The sequence below is a fragment of the Mobula birostris genome, chromosome 18 (assembly GCF_030028105.1).
Source record: "Mobula birostris isolate sMobBir1 chromosome 18, sMobBir1.hap1, whole genome shotgun sequence".
Classification (NCBI taxonomy): domain Eukaryota; kingdom Metazoa; phylum Chordata; class Chondrichthyes; order Myliobatiformes; family Myliobatidae; genus Mobula; species Mobula birostris.
Genome location: NC_092387.1, coordinates 58,269,448 through 58,289,436, shown reverse-complemented (window position 1 = coordinate 58,289,436; position 19,989 = coordinate 58,269,448). Strand labels below are relative to the sequence as shown.

General features: G+C 42.8%; 1 protein-coding gene across 1 annotated transcript in view; it reads left to right on the top strand.

Moving 5' to 3' along the window:
• Positions 1–19,989, top strand: part of LOC140211857 (sorbitol dehydrogenase-like) — a 54,395-nt gene that overhangs the window by 33,203 nt on the left and 1,203 nt on the right. The window contains exons 7-8 of the mRNA XM_072282034.1: positions 9,231–9,406; positions 11,574–11,695. Of these exons, the coding sequence (XP_072138135.1) occupies positions 9,231–9,406; positions 11,574–11,695 (298 nt within the window). The remainder of the gene's footprint in view (positions 1–9,230; positions 9,407–11,573; positions 11,696–19,989) is intronic.

The following is a 19,989-nucleotide window of genomic DNA, read 5'->3' as shown; positions in this document are numbered from 1 at the left end:
GCCCTTTCATATTAGCTATTTCCATCCTGGGGAAAAAATGTTGGTTATCCATTCGATCTATGCCTTTTATCATCTTGTACACGTCTAATCCTCTTTCACTCCAAAGAGGGAAAAAAGCCAAGTTCACTCAACCTATCCTCATAAGACATGTTCTCTAATCCAGGCAGCATCCTGCCAGATCTCCTCTGTACCCTCTCTAAAGCATCTGCATCCTTCCTGTAATAAGGTGACAATACTGAACACAATATTCCAAGTGTGGTCTAACCAGGGTTTTATAGAGCTGCAACATTACGTCATGGCTCTTAAATTAAATCCTCTGGCTAATGGACGCCAACACACCATATTCCTTCTTAACAACATACTTTTAAATATTATTATTGTACTTGCCTGAATCACTTGTTTTGGCAGCTCATTCCATGTACTCGGTACCCTCTGTGTGAAGAAGTTGCCCCTCAGATCCCTTTTAAATATTTCTCCTCTCACCTTAAACCTGTGCCCTCTAGTTTTGGATTCTCTTACCCTGGGAAAAAGACTCGGTGCATTTTATGCCCCATGAATTTGTAAGTTTTATAATTTCACTCTCCTACATTCTGAGGAATAAAATCCTAGTCTGCCAAACCTTTCCAAGTAACCTGACGCCCTCAAGTCCTGGCACCGTTCTCATAAACCTTTCCAACTTAATCATGTCTGGAATAGTCCAGTCATGGTGACTGCTATCCAAAAACCTGGAGAAATGAGTTCAAGTGTTGGAAAATTAAGGTTAATAAATCATTCTGGAATTCAAGATCTAATATTAGTAACAATGATTGTGAATCTGCCAAGTTTTTCAGGGAAAGAAGTGTCCCAATCTTAATTGATCTAGTCAATATGTAACATTTGATTAAGTGATAAGTTTGACTCTGAATTGACTCCTCTGTGCAGAGACTATTAAAGATGGATAATAAACATTGATATGACTGGATATGTCCACATCCCATGATTAAGTTGTAAAGTTTTATGTGTGAATTAGCTTCTTTGGTGGCTTGTTTCATGTTGAAGCAGTCATCATCATCATCATCAGATGCTGTGCCCAGTTTGAGCTTTGACTGCACACACACTCCTGTTTCGGGTCAAGTGAATCAATTCATTGGTATTCATTTCCAGTTCTCTGGCTGCTGTCTCCATCATCATTTGTTTTTGCCTTCCCCTTGCTTTCTTCCCTTCAATCTTTCCCGTAATTACTATGCATTCTAACTCCTCTTTCCTAATCCCATGTCCAATGAAGTCACGTTGCCTTTTCATGATCTCATACATTATTTCTCTTTTTGTGCTTGCTCTGTTCATGACATCCTCATTAGATATTCATTTTGTCCATGATATTCTTTGCATCCTCCTCAAAAACCACATCTCTGCTGCTTCAATTCATTTCCTCATGTTACTAGATATTGTCCAACATTCTGAGCCATATAACACAACTGGATAAACATAACACTTCAGTGCTCTGAGGCGGGTTGTCATGCCTAGTTTAGTGTTGGTCAGTATACTCATCATTCTCGTAAAGGTGTCTTTAGAAGAAGAATATCTTTATTGTCATTGTTGTGGAGCAATGAAACACAGTTTAGCAGCTCAATGTTTTGCAGTATGACAAAGAATATATACATAAAATAAACTCTAAGACCTCAGGAGTGCAGTCCAAAATTAATAATATATGGATGGGGGGGGGGGGGTAGGACTATTGTACACCTGCCATTCCTGGAAGTGTGATGCATTTAGCTGCCGCCGTCTTAGGAGGGGGGCAGGAGAAGGGAAGGGGGTGTTACACATTTCACTGCTTGTGGGTAGAAGCTGTTAAGGAGTCTCTTTGTTTTCGTCCTTAATGCTCTGTATCTCTTCCCAGAAGGTAGAGGGGAAAACAGGTGACGTCCAGGATGAGTGGGATCCTTTGAAATACAAGTAGCCTTCTTTTGAAGTCTGCCAGTATAAATGTCTCTGAGGGAGGGTAATGTTGTGCCAATAACCCGCTCTGCTACCCTCACCACCCGCTGCAAGTCCTTCCTGTTCTGTTCCGTGCAGCTGGCAAACCACACTGCACAGCAATACGTCAGGAGGCTCTCTATAGCTGTCTGATAGAAGTTGATCAGCAGGTGATGAGGGAGGAGAGCGTGCTTTAGCTTCCTTAGGAAGTAGAGCCTCTGTTGGGCCTTCCCCACCTGATAAGAGATATGGGCAGCCCAGGTGAGGTCAGCCGAGATGTGGACGCCGAGGAACTTGAAACTCCCTACTCTCTCCACCTCTTTCCCGTATATGTGCAGAGCAGAGTGCTGGACACGCTTTGATTTCCTGAAGTCTACTATCAGCTCCTTGGTTTTTGTGATGTTCAAGTCCAGGTTATTATGATAACACCATTCTGTCAAATGCTGTACCTCCTCCCTATAGGCTGTCTCATCACAGCCTGATACCTATTAGGGTGGTATCATTAGCAAATTTGACAATGGTGTTGGTGGAGTGAATGGTAGAGCAATCATGGGTGAAAAGAGAATAGAAGATGGGGCTGAGAACACACCCCTGTGGTGTACCGGTGTTCAGGATGAGAGTAGATGATGTGTGTTCTCCCATCCTGACACTTTGGGGTCTGTTACTCAGAAAATCCAGTATCCATGAGCACATCCCTATTCTTCTTTTAATATCCATGTCGCACCTGCCATCTGATGTCACCCAGCTTCCTAAGTAGCAAAAGTTCTGTACTTGTTTTATGTCTTCCCGTTTATTCTCAGCCTGAAGATAGGATTCTCCTTCTTTTTGGATAGCACCAGACATTCTGTCTTTTTGCAATTGATAGATAGACCCATTTTTGCACTTTCTTCAACAACTATATTAATTAAGTTATGTAGTTCTTCCTCCGTACTCGCAATTAACACAGTGTCATGTGCGTATCTAAAATTATTGATGTTTTCACCGCCAACTTTGATTCCCAAGATGTCTCTTATTTTTTGTAATATTGTTTCACTGTAAACATTAAACAAATCAGGGGAGAGAACACACCCTTGTCTAACACCTGTCTTGATTTTTGTAAACTGACTCACTCCTCCATCTATTCTTTTTAAAAAAATATTTTAATTATTTAAACCGCACGGACAAAGTGTGAGGCCTCACCCATGTACCACTCACGGCAGAAACCTTTTTTTCCTCCATCTATTCTTAGAGCGGCAGTTTGTTCCCAGTACAGATTTCTGATCAGGCGGAGGTCTTTCAAATCTAGATCTAGAGTTTCCTGTAATATTTCGAATAACTAATAAAATCAGTATTTATCACTCTTCCTAAGAAAATTGGAGCAATAGAATGTGAATTATATAGAACCATAAGTTTAATGAGTTATATCACTAAGAAAATTCTGATAATTTTAATGACAAGAGCTAGAAGTAAAAGTAAGATACAAGCTGAAATAGGTAAAGAACAATGTGGTTTTGTGAAAGACAAAGGTACAAGAAATGTGATAATGATGTTAAGGATACGAACAGAATGAGCTATTCAAGTGTAAAAGGATTTGTTAGTTTTATCGACTACACAAAAGCATTTGATAAAGTGAAGCACAATAGGTTGAAGCAGTACTGGATTCATTTATTTATCACATGTACAGCCAAGCATACAGTGAAATGTATTGTTTGCGTCAGTCTCAGAATGTTCTAGGCGGTTGGCCCGCAAACGTCGCCACACATTTCGCACCGCATACATTCAATATGGAAGTGCACTGAATCATAAGGACAGGAAAGATGGTAGGTAGAAATTGGGAATGTAACTTCACATTGGCAGGCTGGGATTTGGAAAATCTTAACCCCAATGGAGCAGCAAACAGACTGGTGGACCTCAGCATGTTGAGCAGCATCTGTGAGGGGAAAGGAGCTGTCAGCGTCTGGGTTGAAACCCTGCGTTAGCACCTCTGTGGGGGAATTCCTTTCCCCGCCCCCATAAATGTTGCTTGATCCGTTGAGTTCCTCCTAGTCGTTGCTCCAGATTTCAGCACCTTCCATCTCTTGTGTCTCCGACACTACAGTACAACCTGTTATTAGTAGGACAGGCTGACAACTGGCCACTTCGCTGAGGTCCATCAGCACTCAGCAGTAGATACACAGCTTCGCCCTACAGACATAACTCCTGCACCAAGGAAGTGTCCCTAAAGTAAAAATGAGAGTGCCTACTCATACATCTCTGGCAGAGACTTACTCCCCACTTCTCTCACTGTTTTAGATTGCTGCTCCGGTTTCTTCTGCTCTTTTCTCTCTCAATTTATTTCATAGAAACATAGAAAAACATACAGCATGATACAGGCCCTTCTGCACACAAAGGTGTGCCAGACATGTCCCTACCTTAGAACTACCTAGGCTTTACCCATAGCCCTCTATTTTTCTAAGCTCCATGTAGCCATCCAGGAGTCTCTTAAAAGACCCTATCGTATCCACCTCCACCACCGCCGCCAGCAGCCCATTCCACGCACTCACCACTCTCTGTGTAAAAACTTACCCCTGACATCTCCCCTGTACCTGCTTCCAAGCACCTTAAAACTGTGCCCTCTTGTGCTAGCTATTTCAGCCCTGGGGAAAAGCCTCTGACTATCCACACGATCAATGCCTCTCATTACCTTATACGCCTCTATCAAGTCACCTCCCATCCTCCGTCGCTCCAAGGAGAAAAGACCGAGTTCACTCCTCAACCTATTCTCATAAGGCATGCTCACCAATCCAGGCAACATCCTTGTAAATCTCCTCTGCCCCCTTTCTATGGTTTCCGCGTCCTTTTTCTCTGCATTTCTTTGCTCTTTATTTTTATGTTTTCTCCCTTTCTGTTTTTCCACAATTCTCTATCTGTTTCTCTCTATGGTTTGCCAGTTTCTCTTCTGTTCTGCCTTTCTTGTTCTGTTTCTTTCTTTGACTCCCTTGTTTCTCCATCTCCTTCTCCATGTTCCCTCTCTTTTTTTTCTTTTTCTGCCACATTCTTCTCTTCCTTCTTTTCCTTCCCGTTCTCTCTCCTCCACACACTGCATTAATGCATGATGAACTGAGCTGACAGTCCTTCCTCCCCAGCTCAATATGTCAACAATGTCCCAGACTCCACAGCGATAAGATTCCTCTTAATGGGGCAAGGTAACCTGAAGGTGGCCTTATTTTAATTGCTACCATCAGGGAGGAGGTGCAGAATCCTCAGCAATTCAGGAACAGCTGCCATCCGATTTCTGAATGGACATCAAACCCATGAACTATTTTTATTATTTCTATTTTTGCATTACTTATTTAATTTGACTATTTATTTATATATGTTACTGTATTTACTGTAACGTATGTTTTTTTTCCTATTATTACATATTGCATTGTACTGCTGCAGCAAAGACAACAAATTTCACAACATATGCCGATGATATTAAACCTGATTCTGATTCTGTTCTGAGCTGGAAGTAGTAGAGTGTGGTCAGAGTGTAGGAGTTTGCCAGTGGATTAGTTTTGGTGCCAAGCATGCCACAGGGAAAGATTTATCACCTCAACACAAAGCAATATTAATTTTATGTTTGTCTCAGTCTACGCTGACTATACAGAGAATTTCTTGTTTACATATCGCACCACTGCCAAAAGGGAAAAGTTATGGAAAGAGTTGTTTTTGTTTGTGCTCTTGCCAAGACAAGGACAAAGCTTCCAGGGTGGGCTTTTTTCCCTAGAATGTAGGTGACAGAGCTGTGACCTCATTGGAGATATATAAAATGCTGAGGGGCATAGAAAAGGTGAATGGTCACAGTCTTTCTCCCATCTTAGGGGAGTCTAGAACTAGAGGTCATAGGTTTATGTTGAGAGAGAGAAGATTTAAAGGGGCAGCTTTTTCCAAGCAGGAGGTGATGAGTATGTGGAATGAGCTGGTTGGCCTGAGCAGCTGTAAAATAAAATTGGAAGGGACTTTGGTCAAAATCTCCCCTCCAAATTACACCGTCCTCATGCAACATGAAAAAATAAAGCCTTTCCATTGTCACTGTCGGGTCCTGATATGGAACCGTTCCATTCCTAATCTTTGTATCTATCACCTTATTCACTAAGAAGACTTCTCTTTCTTCTTAGCTTGGAAAGAACAGAATGTTTAAGGACAGTTGATATTTGATAATAGGAAGGCTTGGAAATGTAATAAAACATTCATCTTCTACATGAGCAGTTGAGAGGGAGATGAGATGTAAAATCTGACTGTGGGAACTTGTGCAATAAGCAATGTTCTTATTCCAAGCAAGTGACTATCTGCCTATTAGTACAATACGTAGAAAACGTGGACTTTTGCACAAAATTTTTTACCCCAGCTCTCAGTGTTTGGCAGCTGATGGGAGCCAATTATGCAAATACTGTGGCTGGATTAAGACCTTTATTCCTTGCTGTGACTTTGAGTTAGTCCACTTGGCCCATCAGATCCATGTTGGCTCGCAGCGGAGCAGGTGTTCCCAACTTTTTATTTATGCCATAGACCACTTTACATGGTTGGGAAACCCAACAGTAGTGGGTTTTATTAGTTCCTTCTCTCCTCTTTCAATGGACCAATGGGCTCACTTTCAGGGGATCTTCATCTCATGTTCTTGATAGGTATTGTTTGTTTGTTTGTTTATTTACTTATTCTTTCTTTCTGAATTGGACTGTTTGTTGTCTTCTGCACTCTGGTTGAACTTCCAAGTTGGGCAGTCTTTCATTGATTCTGTTATGGTTATTACTGAGTCTGCCCACAAGAAAATGAATCTCAGGGCTGTATATATAGATTGACATTTATGCACTTTGATAATACATTTACTTTGAACTTTGAACTTTGAACTTATTTCCCAGTAGACCTGAAGCTTATTCTCTCATACATGTTCATTGCTCCTCCTGTTTGTTCTTTTGCCCCTTTAGCTAAACCAAAGTGTAATTTATAACAGTTTACCTCCCAGTGCATCTTCGTCTCTAGTTTTTTGAATTTCATTTCCTCGCACTCGGTTTTGTAACATTCAAATCCATAAGCATTTCGCTGAGCAAAATGATTCATCTCAGATCTTTGTGACTCAGAGCAAGAGTATATGTAGACCAGAGGTAAGTCTCAAATAAAAGGGCATCTCTTTAGAACAGAGAGGAGGAGGAACTTCTTTAGCCAATAGGCGGTGAATCTGTGGAATTCATTGCCGTAGACGGCTGTGGAGGCGAAATCATTGGATATATTTAAAGCAGAGGTTGATAACTTCTTTATTGGTAAGGGTGTCAAAGGCACTGTTCCCTCCAAGCTGCATAAATGCACAGCCATGCAGTAACTGAAATGTTCCCACGCACATAGCCTTTGGAATTTTCTTTTACGTAATGTTAATTTAAGGTGCCACACGGTTTTCAGGCCATGTAAAAATTTTCTGCTTAAAGCATTGGTTGGTCTGCGCAGGGAACATTGGTCAGAAGGTTACAGTAAAAGAGTAGGAGAATGGGGTTGAAAGACATAATAACTCAGCCATTCTGGAATGATGGAACAGACTTGATGGGCCGAATGCTCCTGTATCTTGTGATCTTATGGACAAATGGACTGTCAGATCTGTGACGTCTACCACCCACAAAAGCGTGGGTATTACGTGCATTTGCTGCTTCCTCTCTAAGTCACAAGTTATTCACTAAACGCAGGAATTCATGCTGACATTGCAGTAGGATTACTTGCACCGTCTGGATTGCATTTGTTCAAGGAGGCAGGTCACCACTGTTACGTTTCATAATTCCAGAAACTATTCAAAAGAAAACCACACAATCTGGGATACTTGCTTACTTAGTTTTATTTCTCCCTTTTTTTTAGTGAGGTGATCACATATGACGTGGTGGTGTAACGACGTACACCATTCATTTATTTCTTACATATAAAATATAATGAATTATGTAAACAAAAAAGAAATGATTAATCAAGCAATATATTTATAATATCACTCAAATATTACCGAAATATTAAATATACTGCAGCCACCATCTTCTCAAAGACAGTAAATGTTGCCCTTTTCCTCATACAACACACATCAAAGTTGCTGGTGAACGCAGCAGGCCAGGCAGCATCTCCAGGAAGAGGTACAGTCAACGATGTACCTCTTCCTAGAGATGCTGCCTGGCCTGCTGCGTTCACCAGCAACTTTGATGTGTGTTGCTTGAATTTCCAGCATCTGCAGAATTCCTCGTGTTTACGCCTTTTCCTCATGTTGCCCTCATCCAGTAAAAGATATTGAGATGACATGAAGTCGATGATGGAGTTGTTGAGGGGTTGGGATTAGCAGTCTAATCTGGCTTGCTCCCTATATTTTAAACTTTGGAATTTGAACGTTGCTTTGAAGTCAATCTCTTCCTCTGTCTCTGCTGGATCTTTCAAACCTGTCCCACACATATATGACAAAGCATCTTGGCACCAAATCCTTCTGTTTACCCAAGGATTCCGAAAGAGACGGGACCAAGGGCCATCTCTGTTTGTCCTGACCCCTCCTCTCCACTGATGGTAACTGAATCAGCCTTTGGAAGACCATGGTCAATGCTACACATTTTGGGATCATGCCTCTCCTAGTTTGCAGACACAGTATGATCCGTTACAGATGGGAACATTCATTTGAAGTCCATTCCTTCTGTATTGGTGTCTAACCTGTGCAGTGGCCAACAACCAGTACTTCTAAACTGCCAGCAAAAAACTGCAGCACCTTTAGGTCAATGCAGCAACCAGTCTGAACACAACAAGCTCCCAAAATGTGATAATAACATATACCCACAATATTCACCAAAGATTAAATATCATCAAAGGGTTTGCAAAGAGTGGCAGTGTAGTGTAGCAGTTAGCAGTGTACTATTACTGGTTTCAATCCTGACTATGTCTGTAAGGAGTTTGTATCTTCTCCCTGTGACTGAGTGGGTTTCCATTCCAAACATATATGGGTTAGTAGGTTAATAGGTCACATGGGAGTAATTTCATGGTGTTGGCTTGTTGGACTGGAAGGGCCTGTACTTTTAAATAAAAATAACTAAAATCACTTTCTTGCTGTTTTTCAAAATAATGGTTATGGGAACAATTTTACTTTCATTTGAGTGGGCACTTGGTTTAACATTACATCCAAAAGATGGAACCGTTAATCTTTCCAGGGTTGGACTTGAACCATGAGCTTTCTGATGGAGAGAAAGAATGCCATACTCAATTTAAACTATTAATCCAGATGAACGCTCAAAGGGCTTATTGGTGAATAAGAAATATGGTTATTTTCTCAGATTTATCAACAGGCCGATTGGAGAAGGCAAAGGAGGTGGGAGCTGATTTCACCATAAAGGTGGAGAAAGACACTCCTCAGGACCTAGCCCAAAAGGTGGAGGCTGTTCTTGGTTCAAAGCCATATAGCACCATTGAATGTACTGGGGCAGAGTTCTGTGTCCAGGCTGGTGTCTATGTAAGTACCAATTTACATATCGAGTCGTAGAGCACAGAAACAGGCAGTTCAGCCTGTGTGACTTGAGAACATCTTACTTGGCTCTTTCATATGCAGAATTGTCCTTAGAATCATATGGCACATAAACATGCCCTTTGACCCATCTAGTCCATGCCAAACTATTATTCTGTCTAGTCCCATTGACCCTCCTCTGGACCACAGACCTCCAGATCGCTCCCATCCGAATACCTATCCAAACTTCTCTTAAATGATGTCATAGAACTTGCATCCACCACTCCCACTGGCAGTTTGTTCCACACTTGCACCACCCTTTGAGTGAAGAAACTCCCACAGATTGCTCTGAAATACTTACACCCTTTACCAATGACCTCTAGTTATAGTTTCACCCAACCTCAGTGGAAAAAACATCCTTGCATTCACCCCATCTATAACTCTCATAATTGTGTATACCTCTATCAAATCTCCCCTCATTTTCCTACACACCCAGAAATAATATCCTAACTTATTCGGCCTTTCCTTAAACTCAGGCCCTCAAGTCCCTGCAACATCCTTGTAAATTTTCTCCACTCTTTCAATCTTATTGATATCTTTCCTGTAGGTAGGTGACCAGAAATGCATTCAGTACTCCAAATTAGGCCTCACCAACATCTTATACAACCTTAACATAACATCCCAACTCCTATATTCTGTAGTTTGATTTATGAAGGCCAATGTGCCTAAAGCTCTCCTTACGACCCTATCTACCCATTCCAAAGAATTACAGATCTATATTCTCAGACCACTTTGCTCTACTGCACTTCACAGTGCCCTGAAGTTCACCGCCCTAGATGGTCCTTCCAAAGTGCCACACCAAAGTGCATTAAATTCCATCTGCCATCTTTCAGCCCATTTTTCTAGCTGGTCCCGATCGGGCTGCAAGCTTTGATAGCCTTCCTCGCTGTCCAGAGTGATATTCAGGACATCTGGGAGTCAGCGAGGACTACGTGCTGGGTTCCTGGCAAGGCTCATCTGTTGACAGAGCCAATTAGAATGGCACAAAGGCGATCAGAGGTACAGTGAATGGTTGGACCCTGGGGACTGGTGTAAAATGGGCCATCCTACCATTAAGATGGAACAAGTGTAGAAGAGATTTAGGGACCAAATTATGGGGAGAGGCTGAGCAGAGGTTGGGATTTTTCCATTGGAGCGTTGGAGGATGAAGTGAGCTTATACAAGCGTATAAGATAATGAGGGGAATATATAGGGTAAATGAACACACTCAGTCTTTTTCCCAGGGTAGGAGAATCAAACACCAGGGGTCTGAATGGTCCTCATCCCAAAGAGCTGATGGTTCAAATTAATATCTGAGAGTGTATGCAGTATACAACCTAAAATTCTTACTATTCGCAGACATCCACAAAACAAAAAAGAGTTTCACCCCAAAGCATTGATTTTACATTTTCCTCCACGGATGCTGCCTGACCTGTTGAGTTCCTCCAACATTTTGAGTGCTGATTGAAGTTCCAGCATCTGACATCTCTTGTGTTTCAGTGAAAACTAGGAAGAGTAATGTGAGAAAGGAATACAAAGACTCGTTGAGAGGGTAAAATGAGAAGGATAGTGATGAGGCTCATATACAGCATACACTCTGGTGAAATCTGATTATAATGAATGGCCTGCCTTATTTCTTTACTGTTGTAAGTATGATATAGATGATAGGGGATGATAAAATGGTCCATCTAAAAATGATATACCAGAGGGTTGAGATCAAGACAAGGTCATGCAGTAGGAAGGTTTGGGGATTCTGCACGGACTCCAAAGTTGCCTGGGCAAGTTTTCTGTCAATAAATTTACACTTGGAGAAAAGAATGACTTTGAAAGCACTGGCAAACAACTGCAGCAAGGAGCTGGTTTGGATTTTGACATCAGTGAACACATGACCCGGTTTTAAACTGGGGCAGGTACACAAGCCGAATAAGCAAATTTCAAGAGCTTAGAACATCAGCCCAAGATGTCACAAGATTTAAGATCAAAGAAAAGGATGGTCCAGACAAAGCATAATAACGCACCTTTGGCTGTCTGCATAACTTGGCTGAATTTTATCTATCTGAATAGCCACCTCTGTACAAAAGTCCTTATACTGTTGTATCTTCACTTCTGGGTTTTAGTATGATTTTCTCTTCCCCAGGCGACTCAGTCCGGGGGGACTGTGCTCCTAGTGGGGCATGGACCGGATTTGGTGAGCGTCCCTCTGCTAAATGCTGCCATCCGAGAGGTGGACATCCGGGGCATGTTCCGATACTGCAACACGTAAGTTCTGATGCTCACCGATCCTCTGAAGCTACTTAACATGGACTTTTAACTTTAACTGAGATAGTTGATAGCGAACATGCACAGATGCTGAATCTCTGCGGTTAACCCCATTCAGGTGTGATTTATGGTGAAGTGTCAGGTTTTGTTTCCTTGGAACTCATCATTGTTCCTCAATTACTGAAAATCATCAGGACTGTTTTGAGATTCTGGGACAAGGCTGTGAAATGTTTGTACCTAATTGAACAAATGTGAATCTGTGGGTCACCTACTTGGCACTTGGGCTGAGGCTGTGGCTTCAGGTCCATTTCGGAGGCTTTGAGCACAGTCCTGTTGTAATGTGAGGATGCTATGCTCTCAGGTTAAGGTGCTGTCTGCTCTCTCAGAGATCCAGAAGAATAAAGGTGCCCTGAATAATACCTATCCTCAACCATCACGGCAGAAGTGGATAAGTTGGCTATGTTGCTGTTAGTGAGTGTTTATCCCGTGTGAAATGACGGCTGTCATACTCTATAGTGTGAGTGCACTTATTAGCTCTCGTGCTTTAGATAGAAATTCAAGTGATTTTGTCTTGTCTCACATCTATGCACATATATAAGCAAACACTCTAGCATTCATGCGCACAGACACACACAGCACTTGGTGTGTGATGCTCAAGTTTTATGCTGCTTCTTCATGGTTCATAGTTCAAGTTCAAGATTAATTGTCATTCAACCATACATGAATACCCATGAATACAGCCAGACGAAACACCATTACTCCAGGGCCAAGGTGCAAAAAAACCAGTGCCAGCAGGCACACACAGCACAAGGGTCACAGAGCACATATACTGTGAGATAGCAAGCATGTATAAGTTATCAGTAAACTACAGTCATACAAAAAATACATAGTCCAAGACCCTGAATCCATGAATGTTGCAGCAGTCTGCAGCTGAACAGCATACGGCTTGTCTTCTGCCGAGCGAACACTAGGGGCAGCATCGACTCCAGTTTGAACGCTGCGCCACGTGGCGCTCGGCACTCCGGTGGAGCGCTCCCACTCCAGCATCTCTCTGCTGGGCTTCAGTTTTGCTTTAGTTTCATATACACAGGGCAATGAAAGTCAGCCAACAAAGAAGAAAACATATGCATTTCTGAAATAAGTGTTCTTGAAGAATTTGTTGCCTTTGTGAAGGCACACAGCTGGCAGTGTTAAATTTCGAAACTTTAACTGAGGACAGTACTCATCAGAAGAATATTTTTTCCAGCTGTATCAAATGCATGTTGAGTTATTTATTGGCAACTCATGTATAATCACCTGTGGCTGAGTAAATAGACTACCAGGAAGTAGGAAGTTTAAGAACATAAAAATTGAAACAATGACCTAGCTTGTGGCACCTCAATATGCTGTTGCCCAATGGCCTTCATGAATAGTCGTAAATGTCCCTCATTTCCCAGAAACTCAATACCTGTTAAACACAAACTGATGCCTTGTTCAACTTTGTTTTCACCAGTGCTGTGATCTCCTTGCTCACAGCTGAGGCAACAATGGAATGGTCCTTATTCAAACTTCAGGGAACTTGGACTGCTGGCTATTTGGTTTCACGGGCAGACCCTGAGGCAGAAGCCAACTTGCTATAGATTTTTTGAAGTGGTCATTCGAAAGACGACCTGGTGATGACCAGGAAAGTTTCTCATTGTGAGAGTAAGTAGGTCAACATAGTAAGGGAATAACTTGTTTATGTTCCACTACATCCTCTTTCTATTGGAATGTGAAGACGTTTACTGCAGGATAGTGCGTGACTGGAACAGGCCTTTTGGCCCTCAGTGCTGTGCCAACCTAATTAAGCTAAAGACGCCTAAACCCTCCGGTGTACACATGGTCAAAGTTCAAAGTAGATTTATTATCGAAGTACATATATGTCACCATGTACTAGTTTAAGATTTATTTGCATGCAGGCTTTTACAGGAAAATAAAGAACATGAGAAATAGGAGCAGGAGTCGGCCATCTGGCCCGTCAGGCCTGCTCTGCCATTCAATAAGATCATGGCTGATCTGGCCATGGACTTGTCTCCACTTACTTGCCTTTTCCCCATAACCCTTAATTCCCCAACTATGCAAAAATCTATCCAATCTTGCCTTAAATATATTTACTGAGGTAGCCTCCACTGCTTCATTGGGCAGAGAATTCCACAGATTCACCGCTCTTTGGGAAAAGCCTCATCTCCGTCTTAAATCTACTCCCCTGAATCTTGAAACTATGTCCCCTAGTTCTAGTCTCACTCATCAGTGGAAACAACTCTCCTGCCTCTATCTTATCTTCAATACAATAGAATAGAAGGTAGAAATACAACAGAATTTATGAAAAAGTGATACATTACAGAGACTGAGCAGGAAACAAAAGTGCAAAAGAAGACAAATCATGCAAATTATAAAATAAGGTGCTCCAGTTTCCTCCCTCGATCCAAAGACATACCAGTTGGTACGTTTATTGGTCAGGGGTGTTGGGGTTGCTGGGCAGCACGGCTCAAAGGTCTGGAAGATCCTATTCTGCACTGCATCTCAATAACTAAATAAATAATGCTGAGCTGTAGGATCCGTGGAAGAGATTCTATAGACTAGGAAGTCAGTTCTGTGCTGAGGTGAGCGAAGTTACCCACACTGGCTCAGGAGCCTGATGGTTGTAGGGCAACCGCAAAGTCCTACTTTTTTGGTGCTTGATGAAGAAGTCCCCCAGTCTATGCTCCCGATGCAGAGGAGGCCATTCTGGAAGCAACAGGTACAGTAGATGACCCCAACAGACTTGCAGGTGAAGTGTTACCTCACCTGGAAAGAGTGTTTGTGGCCGTGAATGGAGGTGAGGAAGGAAGTGTAGGGGCAGCTGTAGCACTTGTTCCACTTGCAGAGATAAGTGCCAGGAAGGAGATCAGTGGGAATGGATGTGTAGAATGTGGAATTCCCTTCTTACGCCTTCTCTTCTCTTCATCTATCCATCACGCTCCTTTGGAACCCCTCCTTCCCTTTCTCTCGAGGATCACTGTCCTCTCCTATCATATTCCTTCGTCTTCAACCCGTTACCTCTTCCCCTTTCACCTCTCAGCTTCTTACTTCATTTCCCCTCCCCCACCCACCCACTTTCCTTCTTACCTGGCCTCATCTATCACCTGTCAGCTTGTACACCTTCCTATTCTGGCTTCTGCCCCCTTTCTTTCCAGTGCTGATGAAGGGTCTTGGCCTAAAATGTCTAGTCCTTATTCCTCTCCATAGATGCTGCCTGACTTGCTGAGTTCCTTTAATATTTTGTGCATGTTCATAACAGTATTTTTTGTCTTATTAGCTATTATATTTTGAAATATTTATCTGACAGTAGACAAAGAGAAAACTTTTCACTGTGGACAGGCATTTTGCTAAACTGTGGCATAATATACAGTACATTTGAAATCTCACTTCAAATTTGTGTAATAAAAGGCAGGTTTTCAGTGTATTTCATAGATGTGAACTATGGCTTTGATTTTGTTGAGTTAGTTTATAAATACACCTGGTTTAGCAGTGCTGGCTCACTGCTAAAACCCGGAGGGTACATATAATAGAAGATGATTAGAATATGCTAAGCAATACTCACAAAATGCCGGAGGAGTACAGCAGGTCAGGCAACATCTACGGAAAAGAGTAAATGGTCAACATTTTGGGCTGAGGCCCTTCCTCGGGACTGGAAAGGAAAGGGAGAAGCCAGAGTAGGTAAGTGGGAGGAGAGGAGGAAGAAGTACAAGGTGGAAGGTGGAAGGTGAAGCCGGGAGAGGGTGGTGGTGAAGTAAAGAGCTGAGAAGTTGATTGGTGAAAGGGATAAAAGGCTGGAAAAGGGGGAATCTGATAGGAGATGACAGAAGATCATAGAAGAAAGGGAAGGGAGAAGAGCACCAGTGGGATGTGATGGACGGGTAAGGAGATAAAGTGAGAGAGGGAGACAGGAATGGGGAATGGTGAAGGAGCCAATTACTGGAAGTTCAAGAAATCAATGTTCATGCCATCAGGTTGGAGATTACCCAGAAGGAACATACAGTGAGGTGTTGTTCTTGCAACCTGAGTGTGGCCTCATCATGGCGGTAGAGGAGGCCATAGACTGATACTTTGGAATGGGGATGGGAAGTAGAATTGAAGTGGGGAGTCACCGGGAGATCCTGCTTTTTGTGGTGGATAGAGTGAAGGTGCTCGATGAAGTGATCTCCTCCACCATTTTGTCAGTGTTGCTTTGGATTTCCAGCATCTGCAGATTTTCTCATGCTTAAAATAAGCTAAATTCAGATTCAGATCCAGATTAGTTTTATTTATTGCACGTATACCAAAACATACAGTGAAATGTGTCATTTCTATCAACAGCCAACACACCCAAGAATGTGCTGGGAGCAGCCTGCAACTATTGCCACGCATTCCGGCACCAACATAGCCTGCCCAAGTGATTGGCCAAATATTGCTGAACACAACTTACTGATTGTACCAGTTAGCTTACTTTTTCAAACACACTAAGAGTTTCCACAAGGAGTTTCCCTTTTGTAATCCAGAAGGGTGATAAGGGTGAAATCAGATTCATCATTTGAACAGCCCTATGGCACACAAGCCCATGCATATACTGTGCATTGAGCCAACTGTTACAACTGGTGATTCAGTTTGACCTTTTCCCCATTTCCTCACTGACGCAGAATCTGTTCTTCAGCTGATTGATTCTCTTCAATATGACACAGCAGAGAGCACTGGAGAAGCAGGGGTGGTGGGGCCAGAAGACACCTCACAGGTGCCCTGAAGACCTGAACTCCAGAACTAGCCAAGCAGCTTCAGTACAGTTACAAATCAGAATCAGAATCAAGTTTATTATCATTGATATATGTTGTTGAATTTGTTGTTTTGCAGCAGCAATACATAAAAATAACTATAGTTTACAATAAGAAATATATAAAAATATAAATAGTGCAAAAAGTGATCAATATAAGGCTCTTCCTAAAACATTGGGTGTGTGTCTTTAGGCTCCTGTATCTCCTCCCTGATGGGAGCAATTAGAAGATGGCATGTCCTGAGTGGTGGGGGTATTCATTAATCTTCCTCCAGGAAGTTACCCTTGCAAGCTGCCCATACACCTCCTCCCTCACCTCCATTCAGGCCCCCAAACACTCCTTCCAGATGAGGCAACACTTCACCTGCGAATCTGCTGGGGTCCTCTATTGTGTCTGGTGCTGCTGAGGTGGCATCCTCTACATGGGTGAGACTTGTCGAAAATCGGGGGACCACTTCATCAAACACGTCCGCACCATCCGCCACAAATGGGACTTCCTGATGGCCAAATATTTTAATTAAGATTCCCATTCCCACTCCTCTTGTGCCAAGATGAGGCCATTCTCAGTGTGGGGGAGGAACACCTTATAGTCTGTTGGTACCCGCCAACCTGATGGCATGAATATCGATTTCTCCTTCCAGTGAACAATTCCTTCCCCCGCTTCTATTCCCCACTCTGATCTTCTCAACGGCCTATTACTTGCCCTTCCCTTCCCTCTCTCCTATGGTCCACTCTCCTCACCTAATTGTTTCTTTCTTCTCTAGCCTTTGACCTTTCTCACCCACCTGGCTTCACCTCTCACCTTCCAACTAGCCTCTTTCCTCTCCCTCCCCCCGCCTTCCTCCTCCGTCCTGAAGAGGGGTCTTGGTCCAAAACGTCAACTATTTACTCTTTTCCATAGATGCCACCTGACCTGCTGGGTTCCTCCAGCATTTTGTGTGAGTTCCTTTGGATTACCAGCATCTGCAAATTTTCTCATGTTAATGATAGATCCTGCCTTCTTCTGAGACATGGGGTCTAAGTGAGAATCAGAAAAGTTGCACAGGGCTGTCCCATGCACAAAAAGCAGTCAATCCAATCAATCCACTCTGAACCATCAGTAAAATGATGGAGGTGTCATTAGCAATACTATTAAGCAATGCTTGCCCATAGATGTAATGATGGGTCTTTGACCCTGAAGCATTAACTTTGTTTTTCTCTCCACAGGTACTGCTTGACCAGCTGAGTGTTTCTAGTAGCTTCTGTTTTTATTCCAGATTTCTGGCATCTGCTGTATTTTGATTTTCTTAATCACCTGTGATCTACATTTGCAAAAAAAAAACCTCGCATACAACCTTGGTCCAGGCTAGGTCCAAAGAGCTGAATCCCCGCGGTGAGGTGAGAGTGACTGCCCTTGACCTCAAAGCAACCATGTGACTGAACAGGGAGTCAAATAGCGTTGGTAAACCTATCAATGGTCACCTACCAGTGGCTGAAGTTGTTGCTTGCACAATGGGTGATGGTTATGGTTTTTGGTCCGTCATTCCATCTCCAGGACATCACTGCAGGAGTTTCCCAAGACCAGATGTCTTCAGTAGCTTCATCAATGACCTTCCTTTCATTGGAAGTCCAGAAGTGTGGAGCCCACTGATGATCGCATGATGTTCATTTAGATTTGCAAGATGATCCAATGCCTATCTGCATGCCACTGCCTTAGGCACGGGTGGGTGTGGCAAGTAACATCAGTACCAAGGAAATGCGAGGCAGTGAATTTCTCCAAGAAGAGTGTCATTGGCCACAGGAAAGGTGCTGGAAGACCGCAGGATAATTGATGTCACAAGAAGGTTGTCTGAGGTCACAACATGATATTGATAGTGGATAAAGGAATGGCTGCTGGAATTTACCTCAGAGAGATATGAAGTGGTGCATTTTTGGAAAGTTAACCAAGAGCAGGACAAACCGGGGAAGTGCGGTTGAACAGAGGAACCTCAGGATACAAGTATATAGGTTCCTGAAAGAGGTGACACAGACAGATGAAGAAGGCATATGGCACAATTGCCTTCATTGGTGAGGGACTGGGTGCAAGAGTCAGAACGCAGTTTTACAAGATATTGGTGAGGCTGAACTTGGAGTACTATGTACAGTTCTGGTCACACACTATAGGATTGAGCTAGAGAAGGTGTAGAAAATATTCAGTAGGATACTGCCTGGACTGGAGGGTTTGAGTAATTGGGTGAGATTGAATAGGCTAGGCGCGCTTTCCCCGGAGTGAAGGAGATTGAGTGGTGACTTGATAAAGGTGTAAAGACATTATGGGAAGCATAGATAGGGCATAAAGTTAGTCTCTTTTTCATGGTATGGCTATCTGGAACTAGGGGACATTGGCTTAACCTGATAGGGAGGAAGTTTAAAGGGTAAATTTTTTGCACGAAGTCTTGTTGGTATCTCGAATGAGTTGCCAGAAGAGATGGTGGAGGCAGGCACAGTCACATGGTACTACAAAGGCTGGGCATAGAACGTAGGAGCAGAAAGATTATGGTACAACTATACAAATGTTGGTTGACCTTTAGCTGGGGCACTGTGTACAGTATACTCCAGTACAGTACAGTACAGTACACTCACCATATAATAGGAAGCGGTGAAGAGGAGAATCACTATGAACCATTTCTGCTCTGAGGAGAGAAAGGTTAGGCTGGACTTGCTTTCTTTGGACTGAAAAGGAGTGAAGTAGGAGCAGACTAAGACACATATGATGGTATCTGTCTGTCTTGAAGAACAATGGGTTTTTTTTGGCACTGGAATGACCTCTCCAGGGCACAAGCCTGGGCGGAAAGTATGGAGATCCTGGGATGCCCAGTTGTCAAGATCCCCTCACTGCCTCACTGGTGTAGTCCAAAAGAAAGCGAAGCAATATGTTTGGAAGTTGCTGGAAGGATGTTCAATGATGTCCAGCCATCTTAGGGGCTCCAGCCGGATAATGAAGTCACTACTCTGTAAAATAAACGTGACCCATACACTCCCTTAAACTTTCTCCATCACACTTAAATGCATATTATCTTATATATAACACTTTTACACTGAGAAAATGTTTTGACTCGCTGCCAATTTCCTCTCACAATTTTATGAAATTTATTTACAGTAGGTCTCTCCCCGGCTGCTGATCCGGAGAAAGCAACCCAAGTTTGTCCATCCTCTCCTTATAGTTCCTAATCATGGAAACCTCACCTGCATCCTTTCTGTAATGGGGGCGACCAGATTTGCACATGGGGCTTGATGTGTGGTCTAACTGAAGAGTTATACACTTAGTGGCCACTTAATTAGCTACAGGACTGGAACCCGGTGTGGTCTTCTGTTGCTGTAGTCTATCCACTTCAAGATTCTCCTCAGCACGCCACTGTTGTAATGTGTGGTTATTTGAATTGCTGCCACCTTCCTGTCAGCTTGAATGAGTTTGGCCATTCTTCTCTGACCTCATTAACACAGATCTTCGTCTACAGAACTGCCACTCACT